General features: G+C 39.5%; 2 protein-coding genes across 2 annotated transcripts; both read left to right on the top strand.

The window, feature by feature from the left end:
* Positions 1-2,231, top strand: LOC109471375 (zinc finger protein 582-like). The gene is made up of 3 exons (XM_019770663.1): positions 1-126; positions 696-818; positions 1,322-2,231. The coding sequence occupies exons 1-3, from the start codon at positions 1-3 to the stop codon at positions 1,559-1,561; spliced, it is 489 nt and encodes a 162-aa protein (XP_019626222.1). The 3' UTR covers positions 1,562-2,231.
* A 4,237-nt stretch (positions 2,232-6,468) lies between these two features.
* On the top strand, positions 6,469-8,284 carry LOC109471374 (melanopsin-A-like). Its single transcript, XM_019770662.1, has 4 exons — positions 6,469-6,605; positions 7,297-7,430; positions 7,895-8,158; positions 8,262-8,284. The coding sequence occupies exons 1-4, from the start codon at positions 6,469-6,471 to the stop codon at positions 8,282-8,284; spliced, it is 558 nt and encodes a 185-aa protein (XP_019626221.1).
* The last annotated feature ends 4,370 nt before the right edge of the window (positions 8,285-12,654 follow it).

The raw sequence follows: 12,654 nt of genomic DNA, 5'->3' as shown, positions 1-12,654 counted from the left end.
ATGGTGGAAAATCTCACAGCAGCGGGGACAGATGAGGATCCGCCGCCGACTGCCCAGACTGTGTTCGGGGTGGTCCTTCTCGTGGCTTCTTTGACTGGCGTCCTCGGCAACGGGCTGGCTCTACAGGCTTTATATGCGTAAGTTAAACGTCACATAACTGTGTCTTTTCATAGTGTACATTGATATGTCGGTGAAGGCGAGACATCCAGGTAATAAGATACGCCAAAAAGCAGTTACTCAAGCAACTGGATATGATTTTGGAAACGGTCAGACGTTTCAGCTAGTGTCCACTAGCTTTCTGCAGTGGATATATTGTACATTGAGTTATGTTGGACTATTTTTTAGTCGTTGTCGATGTCGTCACAAAACCCTTCTCTTTCTCCATCTCCGTTAGATCATCACCTGCATTATCGTGTTAACACAAAGACAAAACATGCGAACGCCACCGCATTGCAAGCATAGCAAGGTCACAATAAAAGATACCCATAGAAATTGCAGCAGTTCAGCCAATCTGAGGGAGGCTACTTGTCGGTCTAAGTTCGACATTATGACTAGAGTTGAGGGCAGTAGAGTGGAGGGAGAGGACATATTTATTTCGAGGTTGGCCACACATTGTGGCAGAATTCACATCCATGTGTAGCCTGTATTTCTCTAGGCACCTAGACTCAAATTCTTCTTGCATCTCTTTTCTTCAGGTTTGCCAGGCGCGTTTCACCCAGCTGGGTCACCTGAAGGCGCACTCCCGCATCCATACCGGGGAGAAACCGTACCAGTGTGGGACGTGTGGCGCCAAGTTCAGCCAGCTCGGTACACTCAAGGTAAACACCCTCCATATCTATCTTCGTCAAATTTCCCTATAAGCAACGTTCAAATAGTCCTAAACGTTATGGCTGAAAATGTTCATGAAAACTTTGGCCCCAGATCCCTAGATTTTACCGGACCAAAGCTAACAAGGCTTTCGGGAAGTCTGTGATCCGTCTCCGATTTCTTGTTATTTCACGCATCTCAGGTAATTAGGATGTTAATTTTCATTCTATACCCTTTTCTTTTTGCACTATATTCAATAGTCATGATCATTATGCATTTCCATACATTGTGTAACAGTGGGGGTTCATAGGCGCTACCAACTGATCCGGCCGATGGGTCTAGACCTTTAAGCCGAATAATTAGAGGGTCTGGGTTATGATATAATAATCTGCCCGGGTTTGATCCCCGGCCGGGGACCAGGCGTGTTCTGTTTCTACTCTCCTAATTCTTACAATTGTACCATGTGGGGTTGTACCATGTACAATTGTACAATAAAGCTTCTTCTTCTACATAGGTCCACATGCGGATCCATACCGGGGAGAAGCCGTACCAGTGTAAGACGTGCGACGCCCGCTTCACGCACCTCCGCTCGCTCAAACTGCACACGCTGCGCTCGCACATGGAGGAGCTCACTCAAGCCGAGCAGGACCAACTCAAGCAGGACACCGGCACGGTCAGCAGCGCCTCACAGCGGGAGTCGCCGGAACCGCAGGCCGCTGCAAGTGCCGCCGTCTCTGCCTCTGGTGATGAGTAAAAAACAAACAAACAAACAAACAAACATAAACAGTCATTTATCATGATTTTAGGAATGGTTGTATCATATTGAGGATCCTTGTTATATCAAACTGACAATCTCTTGGAAAATGTCACTTGGAAAAAAGAATGTGTCCCTGAAAATTCTGATCTTGAAAAGATACTGGGTAACAATATAACAATAACTAGATTCGGCATAATTTAAAAAAGTACAGTTTTTGTCGCCTAGGCTTCTTTGATGTGGTGGGAAAATGTGGCCTGTATCAGGTGCACATGGAAACAAAATCGTACTGGTGGTCTGATAATAAATTCCAAATTTGCTTGAGATGAAGTCCAAAAGCAAGTGTCAATTTTACAAATGCAAAGAAAAACCTAAAGTGTCTGATGACATGTTGCCATTGCATTTGTATCATACCCGCTAGCACAGAAACTGGCAAATCTGAAGCATTTGTTGTTTTAAGCAGTGAAATACGAACTGTTTTAGGACAAATACAGTTGATTTCTTGTGTACAGAGTGACTTTTAAAGGCTTTAATCTGTGTATATATAAACTTTCATCTCCAAAATGGTGTTTGAAATATGTGTAATGTTACAAAGTTAAACTTTTATCAAAGGCATTTTAAATTTGTTTCCTGTTCTCTGTACTCCGTTCCTTGTGGCATCAAAAAGAAAATGCCTTGACTGTACATGTGTCACAAAGTTTGATATAATAATGCTGCTGAAAGTAGAGTGCTGTATACGTGTATCTGCACATTAATGCACAATTAGTGATAAAAACGTTTATGTTAATGTAAATATACAAGTAGATGTATATGTCTTGCTGCATATTATAATCTCCAAGCAGATTCTGTGGGGCAAGGGGAGTCTACAGTATATTGGCCTCTTGTAACAATTTGAGGCCAATATCTTGTAATCTGCTTGGAGATTAGCATAATAGAGAGCACAAATTAAGTCTTCCTAGCATTGGAGAATTTGTATAATGCCATGACAAAAAATTGTAAGACATTAGTTATTTGGTTATTTAATACCAGTGTGTATTACACTGGCATACGACAATAGGGGTTTTACAATAGTAATAAGATAGGTGAATCCAGTACACTATTTTTGGGATTTTACAATTGAATGTGTTGAAGTGATTTTGCACAAGAGTGAGATTTTTTAACCGTAAGATTTCGATAATCGATAGTTAATTTGTTGAAACTTCTCATTATATATTGGAGGTAGGTGCTTGCATCTGTGGGCCGGTTTTGGGAAAGGAATTTTGTTTTCAAATATTTTCTAAAAAACGTTTCTATGCAAAGATCCTGTGCTTCCAATTAGATGGTGCAGCTTTTGGAAAGCATGCACGAACAGACAATCATATGTATGTCATAAGCGTTTAAGAGAACAAATAATTATGACATTGTCCCCCAAGAGCATTCCACAAGTAACAAGTTTGTAATTGTAATATATGTGTGCTTTTGTAACTACCACATTTTTACACTGTTAAGCATTCATCTGTGGTGAACTGAAGTAGCATTCATGTAGCGAAGTTATGCCATGACAAAAACCATTCATCTGTACAGCCTTTGGACAGCTAACAATTAAGGAAAATTAAGTCTGAAAGTAGACGTTAAGGTACACCGTGTATTACTACAGTAGAATCTCAGGGTTTTATATACATGTGGTGTAGATATCACTACCTGCAGCTGCCTAAGAAGCGATACAAGTAGACACTTTTGGAAAAGACACTTTTCAAGTACAAATGTACACGTTTTATAAATCAGATAAACTGACTCTTTGTAAGATTTCGGTAAAACGGAAACATTCTATATATATCAAATGTTCATGTACAACTACTTTTAGCATATTTGCACCATTATTTGCAACTTGCTTGGAAAAGAAACTTTCCGAATCCTACACAAACCTCCCTTAATTGTAGGAAGATCAAGAAGAAAGTTGGTGCAAGAATGTTCTTATATTTTTGCCACCGGTATCTTTTTGATATAGCAGGACGTTGTAAACACAGGGTGTTAGTAAGTGTGGACGAGTAGTGTTGTATACATATGCCATACTGCTGCTAAAATGTCTTCTAAAAACAACATGTTTGTACTACATTTAAGTCTAAGACCAAAGTAGCCTTTTTAGTTAGCTACGGTCTCTTGGTGGTTTCTTGTGATGCATTACACCAAGAGACTTTACTGAAGTCTGAAGCTGAAAGGCCGTCATTTAAGTGAATTCTAGTTAAACTGCTATTAAGTGTAGTTTTTATACCTGCATGAACTCTTGTGTGGTGACATAAGACAATCAGTGAACTGTAAAACCAAGGACGTTCTACAAGTGATAGAAAGTCCTTGGTATAACTGTAGCGCTCTTCAGCTGTTTGGATTGCTATCAAATGTTCTCTATTTTGTGAAGTGAAGAAATTGTACAAGGTGAAATTATAAGGGATAGGATATTGTTTTGCAAACAGACAGCTTCTTGTATCAATAGGTTGTGAAGTCGATTCTCATATCACAAAATTAAACATTGTGCGTATGACAATGGAATATTATATCTAAAAGAGTTATGAACCTACATATAAAAAGTCATTGAGAGAGCTACAATGTGGTCTCGAGTTAAAAAATGTCAAATATCATATTAGATATATTGTTGAGAAAGATTCATATCATTACTACTTATGGTCAGAAAGAGAGAATTCAGAATCGTCTGATAGCATCCATGGTGTTTTTTTTTTGCAACAAATAAAATGCTTTACTTGAACAATACACATTCTACTGTGAAGACGCGTTTTGTGTTGACTTTTTTTGTCTTGTTTCAGCTGATCAGAAGACATTAAAAACTAGCTTCTACGTTTTTCAAATGATACATTGTTATCCTCTTCGGGAAGAGGCTGGAAAGAGTAGATATTGGCCAAGGAGACAGATCATTTGCCAGTGGAGTTGGTCCGCGCTAAAGAGAACAGTTTGCCGCTCCCGAAGCCTGTCGGGGGTCGCTACGATCTTTGAAGTCGCTATCGTATATCTATCGGTACTGTCAAGCTGTTCTCTTCTGTTCGATTTATATAAAGATGCGAAATAAAAACCATGACATTATCCACGTGGCTACTTGCACAACCAGGTCATCCAATACGTGTCACGATAGCACGACTTGACATGCTGCGTGTCATCTGGGAGGGCAATTTAACACTAAGAAAGAAGTAATTATATGATAGTTATTATATAATGGACACGCGCGTAGATGTTGTCGGCGGGCCGGATCGTGAAAAGGCTGTGAAATTTCCTATGATGAACTTTAAGGTTTATGTCCTTTTATGTGGCTCACTGGTTGCTACTTTAATGGGGGCTACCTATTAAGCAAGTGTACAACCAACGTTTCTTTGTGGTCTTGTTGGATTTTGGAAGCTCTCAAAAAGGATATGGAATGAATTAATGGATGAATGAAGCTTAACTTAGTAAAGTGTCTTGCGCTTTAGATATCAGATATCTAGATAAGCAAACATTACAGCATATGTATATTATATAGATGGTTCTCTATTTTTGCAGAGAAGAAATTGTACAAGGTAAAATTATAAGGGAAATAGTATATTGTTTTGCAAAGAGGCAACATATTGTGTTACTATCCATTCATTTATTCCATGTCATTTTGAGAGCTCCCAATATCCAACAATATTCAACAATATCCAACTTCCACCCCCCACCCCCACCCCCCTTCAAAGCGGCCAACCAGCGAGCCAATCAAAAGAAACTTGAAAACGAGAACTTCAAAGTTCACCACAGGAAACCTCCAGGCCATGGATGTGACATAGGACAGCCTTTTCACGGTCCAGCCCTCCGACAACTTCTACGCGCGTGTCATTTATATAATAACTATATCGTATAATTACTTCTTTCTTAGTGCTAAATTGCCCTCCCAGATGACACGCAGCATGTCAAGTCGTGCTATCCTGACACGCACTGTGCCTGACACGTATTGGATGACCTGGTTGTGAAAGTAGCCACGTGGATAATGAATGAATGAATTAATGAATGAATGAATGAAGACCTTTATTGTACATTTTGCCCCACTGGGCTAAAGACAGGTCACATATTGACAAAGTACATCAATGTTGATAATAAAACTGCTATAGTACACAAGTACTTTCAACTTCCTCTCGCTTTCTGGTAATCTTATAAATGTAGTTGGCAGTATGAGTAGTTAGAGCTGGTTTGTTAAAGACTACAAGGAATATAAATTTCTCTATACTATTCAAATACTTAAATTGGGAGTATTTGCTTGACACAAAATCGAAAAGAACGTTTCTTTCGCTGTCATACATGGAACAATCCACAATAAAATGTACCTCGTCTTCTACTTTACCTAAACTACAATATTGGCAGATTCAATATGTATTTCACGCTTTTACAAGTCGTGACAAGAAAAGTGTAAAGAAATGACAGCAATGAGGCGATTCTGGGCCTTCACGCCGTAGACATAGACAGGAAGTTATTATTATATATGATTGACGTACGTGTTGCCAGCGGGCTAGATGACCTATCACATTTCCTGTAATATACTCGTACTTTGAAGTTGTTGTTTTCTTCTTTTTGGGACTGACGCACTAGTTAGATGGCTTCTTTGATGTGGGGCCACCTTATACGAGTGCACAACCGACGTTTATATAATTATGGGATTTCATTGGTGGCTACAGAAGAGTATAAATTGGCAGATAACGAACAACGAGCATACTATAGGGGAGTTGGTCTGCTAAAGGACAGCAGTACTCGTTTGTCACTCTGCTATTCTATTGGCAATTGTTTCAAACGAGAGGGCAGATCTAGCATATAGAGACTGTCTCCCTAGACTAAACTACCAAAAGAAGACGACGAAATATCAAAAGAACATGGATATTAGAAATATTTCCGAGCGCTTATTTCGGGAAGACAGCCCGATGGTGGAAAATCTCACAGCAGCGGGGACAGATGAGGATCCGTCGCCGACTGCTCAGACTGTGTTCGGGGTGGTCCTTCTCCTGGCAGGGTTGACTGGCGTCCTCGGAAACGGACTGGCTCTACAGGCTTTATATGCGTAAGTTAAACGTCACATTACTGTGTATTTTCATAGTGTACATTGATATGTCGGTGAAGGCTAGACATCCAGGTAATAAGATACGCCAAAAAGCAGTTACTCAAGCAACTGGATATGATTTTGGTAACGGTCAGACGTTTCAGCTAGTATCTACTAGCTTTCTGCAATGGATATATTGTACATTGATTTATGTTGGACTATTTTTTAGTCGTTGTCGATGTCGTCACAAAACCACTCTCTTTCTCCGTTAGATCATCACCTGCAAGATGTGATTCTAACGGTTGGTTGCCAAACAGGTTTATACAAGATTTTCTGGTCTATTATATATGACGATCTTAAAAAAAATGTCATCTCTATTTTCCACAACTGCTTGTGGTTAACGTTTGGCATTTTAATAAAAACAAGCATTCAACGAAATTTCAGGCAGCAAAACTGGATTTTCAAAGACAATTTTCTGGTCGGAATGTCAGAAGTTGAAGCTTCAAGTATCAAAAATATATTTTTTTTTGCTTTGGCGCCCGTAGTTGAAATTGCATTGGAAGTGCATATTTAAAACGTGTATATCGTAGAGTTGTCCACAAAGAAAAACACAGCATTTTAACGGCGCCCGCGGTCTTATTTTACCGGACAACACAGCTTTTACACGTATAAAGAAGGAGAGGTAAAGTATGAATTACCTGTCCCCGTGTAGGTGTAAGGCCTTGCGGCAGCCTAAGCACTACCTGGTGGCTAACCTGTGCGTGACAAACGGACTGATGTGCCTGGTGTACTGCTGCTCCACCGTCCCCGCCAGCTTCGCACACACATGGCCGTTTGGAGAACTCGGTAGGAACCTTTTCCTATTCAGTCTAGATCTAATAAACGTTATGCATTTGCTTTGCAATTGTTACCTTTCTAGTTATATGTCTTTCTGATGTGTTTTATGGACTGAACTAAAGTGTTGTAAAATGCGTCGATGAAGGTTAGACATCCAGGTAATACGATACGCCAAAAAGCAGTTACTCAAGCTTATGATTTTGGAAACGTCAGACGTTTCAACTAGTATCCACTAGCTTTTGTCAGTGACTGAGAGACCAGAGGGGAAAGGCAGGTTTATAAGCACTAACTATTGATTGATATGCAAATTAAGTGTCTTCACTTTATCATGTATTACCTGGAATAAAGTGTCTTTTACTACTACTACTACTTTCCCCAAAATGTCGCAAAAATGTGCAATAAAGGTCGACATTCATTCATTGCACTTCGTACTAAAATTTCTCATAAATAAAAAAAATCTTCTACACGGCCAGGTCGCGACGTGGTGGGCTTCAGCGTCAGTGTGATGACCGTGGTGCTGATGACGTCACAGCTCGCCATAGCCGCACAGCGAGTCGCCGTCGCCGCCAGCCCCCTAGCGGCCGCCTACAGCATCACACACGGCAAGATGCTGACGTGCGTCGCCGCCACATGGGTCTACTCAACCGTCGTTATGCTGCCTCCTCTCGCAGGGTGGAACAGGTTTGCCATAGACCGCAGTGGCGTCAGTGTGACGTTCGACTACGCGGCTCTTGACGGTATTTCCAGGGCGTACACCTTTTCCTTGCTCGTCCTCGCCTTTGTAGTACCGTTACTCGGTATAGTCTGTTGTTACAGCTACATCTTTGTCACCGTGAGAAGGTCTAGGCGAGAGGCGAAGCTGAAGCATACAGAGTTGACTAGTAGAAGGGACAGAAAGACTGTGGTTGTCGCCATGTGCCTGACGGCTCTGTTCTGTGTAAGTTGGACGCCGTGCGCATCCGTAGTCGTTTTAACTCAGTGTAAAGTAACGGTTTCTGTTACGTATGTCATGGTGGCTGCCGCCGTAGCGAAGTGCGCTTCTTCCGTCGATCCGATGATGTTTGCGTTTTCGCTACCTGTGGTCCGAAAGTATTACTGTAACAGGAAAAGGCTGGGAAAATACATTGTAACCTAGGGGCAAAATCAGGCAGTGAACACTCCAGTGTATTAAAAAGCGAATCCGTATCTATCTAGACTGTTTGTGTGAAATGAAAACATTCTGTGCATGTAAATTTTGTACTTTCTTGTGGGAATTTGTGACAATAAAGTCTGTAACGTCAATATTGTTTGTCACGTTTTTTTTTCATTGGGAAAAAAACAGTAGTCTGAAATTTAAGATTATATAGGAAAGAGCATCCCGGGATTTGAAAAAGAAACACTCTTACAATTTTCAGCCATGTCAGTATTAGATATAATTTCGCAGCAGATTATGAGAAACTTATGTGAATTCAAGCCTCAATTCTCTTCACTCTTCGTCACTTTTTTTTACCGCGCACTTCCAAAAACTAAAGATGTGCACCGTTTAGCATTAATTCAGTACGCTCTCTCTGTCGCTTCCCTGACAAAAGGCGTACGAAAAAATACGCCTACATGATCTACATACGCCTTTCTTCCGTAAAACCTCATCTTATACTCCTAGCGATGATGGATTCATTGATGATCAATCAAAGTAATAGGTCAGTTCGCCTTAACCAGGACATGGAATACTTAGTATTACCACGCCCTGACCTGTTCTATTGTACGTAATGTGAAGTCATGAAAACCTCAATTATTTTCACTCTTGTCACCTTTTTTTTACCGCGCACTACCAAAAACTAAAGGTGTGCACCATTTAGCTTTAATTTACTAGTAGCACGCTCTCTCATCAGTCGCTTCCCTGACAATTCTTGGGATAGTCGTGCACATGTACTGCAAAATTCAGCCGTCTAATGCTACAGAAAATGCTGGTCTTATTTTCGATTACTAGTTCTGTCATAACCTGTTTTGAAAATCGTAGGCTACGGCCTACGACGTTTGCTAGAAATTCCTACAAAGCATATTCACAGGACTGTTTGTATGGGCAATTTGCTTGCTGATAAAAAGGACAACGAACTTTCTTTCTTTCATAACACAGTTTCTCGTTAAAAAAAACACAAGCTGTGATTTGGATAGACGGTCGCAATGCTTCTTACGTATGCACATGAGTCCGCATCTTTGGTATCTTTTGAAACAACCTGCATGGCGATGTCTCATTTGTAGTATAAAGGACATTATAACGTCATTGGTAGTCCTGGGTAGTATCGATAAATCTAACCTTGCTTCAAATAGGTCAAACAAATATTTTACATAACCTGTAAATCGGCGTAGCTCCCAGCTGTAATTATTTTCCTACTAACGTCACATCCGTACGAAATCGTTCTGTGCTTTTGATGCAATAAATCGTCTAATACGGTTCTTTTTTTATCGGCCTTTATCCTCAAGGCATACTTTGCTTGTTCGTTGTTTGAACGTTTTTTTCATGAATAAAGAAAGTTAAAACTTTCTTTATTCATGAAAAGCTCAAACCGGACTGCAGGTCGCTTTTCATTGAGGTCATGAGAGAAAAGGCGAGGGTCCGGTCGGACAAAATACATAACATAGATACAGTTAACGTTGTTTAAAGTCACGTATTTAAGAATGACATCCTGTCTATTAGCTTTCAAATTGTGTGGGAAAAGCTATCGTCTGCAACGGGCAAAGTTCTGATGCAACGTTGACAAATTAAACACCCGTTACCTAAGTTATTTCTTATTTATCCGATTTATTTGAATTGTTAATCACGTTATAAAGGGAGGCCTTCTCATAAGCATTTTATGCTTCCGGCCTCCCTGCATTGTTACATTTCATTTATATTTTCATGTATTTGTATTGTTACATTTTGTTTTAAAGTGCGAAATAAACTGAAACTAAAACGAAAACTGTGAAAAATCCGGATTTCGAAGAGGGATAAGTTAGCTCTGTCCTGCTAACATGCTAATAATTATCATCATAGCAAGTCATATATTGAGCGATTTTAGCCTGTGTAACATGTGACTTCTTTAATAATAATAACTTGGACGAAGTGCGCTTCTTCCGTCGATCCGATGATGTTTGCGTTTTCGCTACCTGTGGTCCGAAAGTATTACTGTAACAGGAAAAGGCTGGGAAAATACATTGTAACCTAGGGCAAAAATCAGGCAGTGAACACTCCAGTGTATTAAAAAGCGAATCCGTATCTATCTAGACTGTTGTGTGAAATGAAAAACATTCTGTGCATGTAAATGCTGTACATTCTTGTGGGAATTTGTGACAATAAAGTCTGTAACGTCAATATTGTTTGTCACGTTTTTTTTTTTCATTGGGAAAAAAACAGTAGTCTGAAATTCAAGATTATATAGGAAAGAGCATCCCGGGATTTGAAAAAGAAACACTCTTACAATTTTCAGCCATGTCAGTATTAGATATAATTTCGCAGCAGATTATGAGAAACTTATGTGAATTCAAGCCTCAATTCTCTTCACTCTTCGTCACTTTTTTTTACCGCGCACTTCCAAAAACTAAAGATGTGCACCGTTTAGCATTAATTCAGTACGCTCTCTCTGTCGCTTCCCTGACAAAAGGCGTACGAAAAAATACGCCTACATTAGGCCTACATACGCCTTTCTTCCGCAAAACATCATCTTCTACTCCTAGTGAATTCAATCGAAGTGAAAGGAGCTACCAGGTACAATATGCGTAAAGTTGCAATTATCACTAAGTCACGTCAGTGCGTGGGGTGCCCTGTCTATTCTTCTGCAACAGCAAATGCTCTCTTGTGTCATGATGGATTCATTGATGATCAATCAAAGTAATAGGTCAGTTCGCCTTAACCAGGACATGGAATACTTAGTATTACCACGAAATTCCTACAAAGCATATTCACAGGACTGTTTGTATGGGCAATTTGCTTGCTGATAAAAAGGACAACGAACTTTCTTTCTTTCATAACACAGTTTCTCATTAAAAAAACACAAGCTGTGATTTGGATAGACGGTCGCAATGCTTCTTACGTATGCACATGAGTCCGCATCTTTGGTATCTTTTGAAACAACCTGCATGGCGATGTCTCATTTGTAGTATAAAGGACATTATAACGTCCTTGGTAGTCCTAGGTAGTATCGATAAATCTAACCTTGCTTCAAATAGGTCAAACAAATATTTTACATAACCTGTAACTCGGCGTAGCTCCCAGCTGTAATTATTTTCCTACTTACGTCACATCCGTACGAAATCGTTCTGTGCTTTTGATGCAATAAATCGTCTAATACGGTTCTTTTTTTATCGGCCTTTATCCTCAAGGCATACTTTCCTTGTTCGTTGTTTGAACGTTTTTTTCATGAATAAAGAAAGTTAAAACTTTCTTTATTCATGAAAAGCTCAAACCGGCCTGCCAGGTCGCTTTTCATTGAGGTCATGAGAGAAAAGGTGAGGGTCGGACAGAATACATAACATAGATACAGTTAACGTTGTTTAAAGTCACGTATTTAAGAATGACATCCTGTCTATAGCTTTAAAATTGTGTTGGAAAAGATATCGTCTGCAATGGGCAAAGTTCTGATGCAACGTTGACCAACTAAACGTCCAGATTTCGCAGAGGCAGCAGCTAGCTACTTGTTTTCTGCCGACATGCTAATAATTATCAGCATGGCAAGTCATAAATTGAGCGATTTTAGCCTGTGTAACATGTGGCTTCTTGAATAATAATAACTTAATAATGTGTAGTTATGTATGTATAGTTGAACAGCATAGCAAAGAATAAAATCTTGACATGGATTCAACAGTTGATACTTAAATTACAACTGTATCAGAACAACAGTTTATTGAAAAGATTTTCACATTTGTATGGAATTCTGAGTTTTACTTGTTTCTGTAGACTATACAGAGATCAATGTTTGTATCACGTTTCTTTCAAAAGATGTTCACACTTGAATGATTTTTAACTGTTTCTGTAGACTATACAGAATTCAATGTTTGTATAATTTTTTTCTTTCAACATCTACTGTGTATAATTTACAAAAAATTCAAATCTTTGAGTTCTTCAACCATCTTATGTGTACATGTATAATGTAACGTTACATGTACATGCATTGGGTCTTTGACACAATCATTTTTGTAGAAGCTTGATGACGTCAGCATGTATGATTTATCTTAGCATCTTCATGTTCATCTGTGTTGGTACAACTCATTATAAGATAAA

The sequence above is a fragment of the Branchiostoma belcheri genome, unplaced genomic scaffold (genome assembly GCF_001625305.1).
Source record: "Branchiostoma belcheri isolate BF01 breed outbred unplaced genomic scaffold, Haploidv18h27 scaffold25, whole genome shotgun sequence".
NCBI lineage: Eukaryota > Metazoa > Chordata > Leptocardii > Amphioxiformes > Branchiostomatidae > Branchiostoma > Branchiostoma belcheri.
The sequence above is the reverse complement of the archived record's forward strand: the minus strand, read 5'-3'. Positions and strand labels throughout refer to the sequence as shown.

Coding starts and splice junctions, on each gene's coding strand:
- LOC109471375 (XM_019770663.1), top strand. CDS start 1: ATGGTGGAAAATCTCACAGCAGCGGGGACAGATGAGGATCCGCCGCCG. Junction 127..695: donor GCAACGGGCTGGCTCTACAG/GCTTTATATGCG, acceptor TCTTTTCTTCAG/GTTTGCCAGGCGCGTTTCAC. Junction 819..1,321: donor GCCAGCTCGGTACACTCAAG/GTAAACACCCTC, acceptor TCTTCTACATAG/GTCCACATGCGGATCCATAC.
- LOC109471374 (XM_019770662.1), top strand. CDS start 6,469: ATGGTGGAAAATCTCACAGCAGCGGGGACAGATGAGGATCCGTCGCCG. Junction 6,606..7,296: donor GCTCTACAGGCTTTATATGC/GTAAGTTAAACG, acceptor GTCCCCGTGTAG/GTGTAAGGCCTTGCGGCAGC. Junction 7,431..7,894: donor ATGGCCGTTTGGAGAACTCG/GTAGGAACCTTT, acceptor CTACACGGCCAG/GTCGCGACGTGGTGGGCTTC.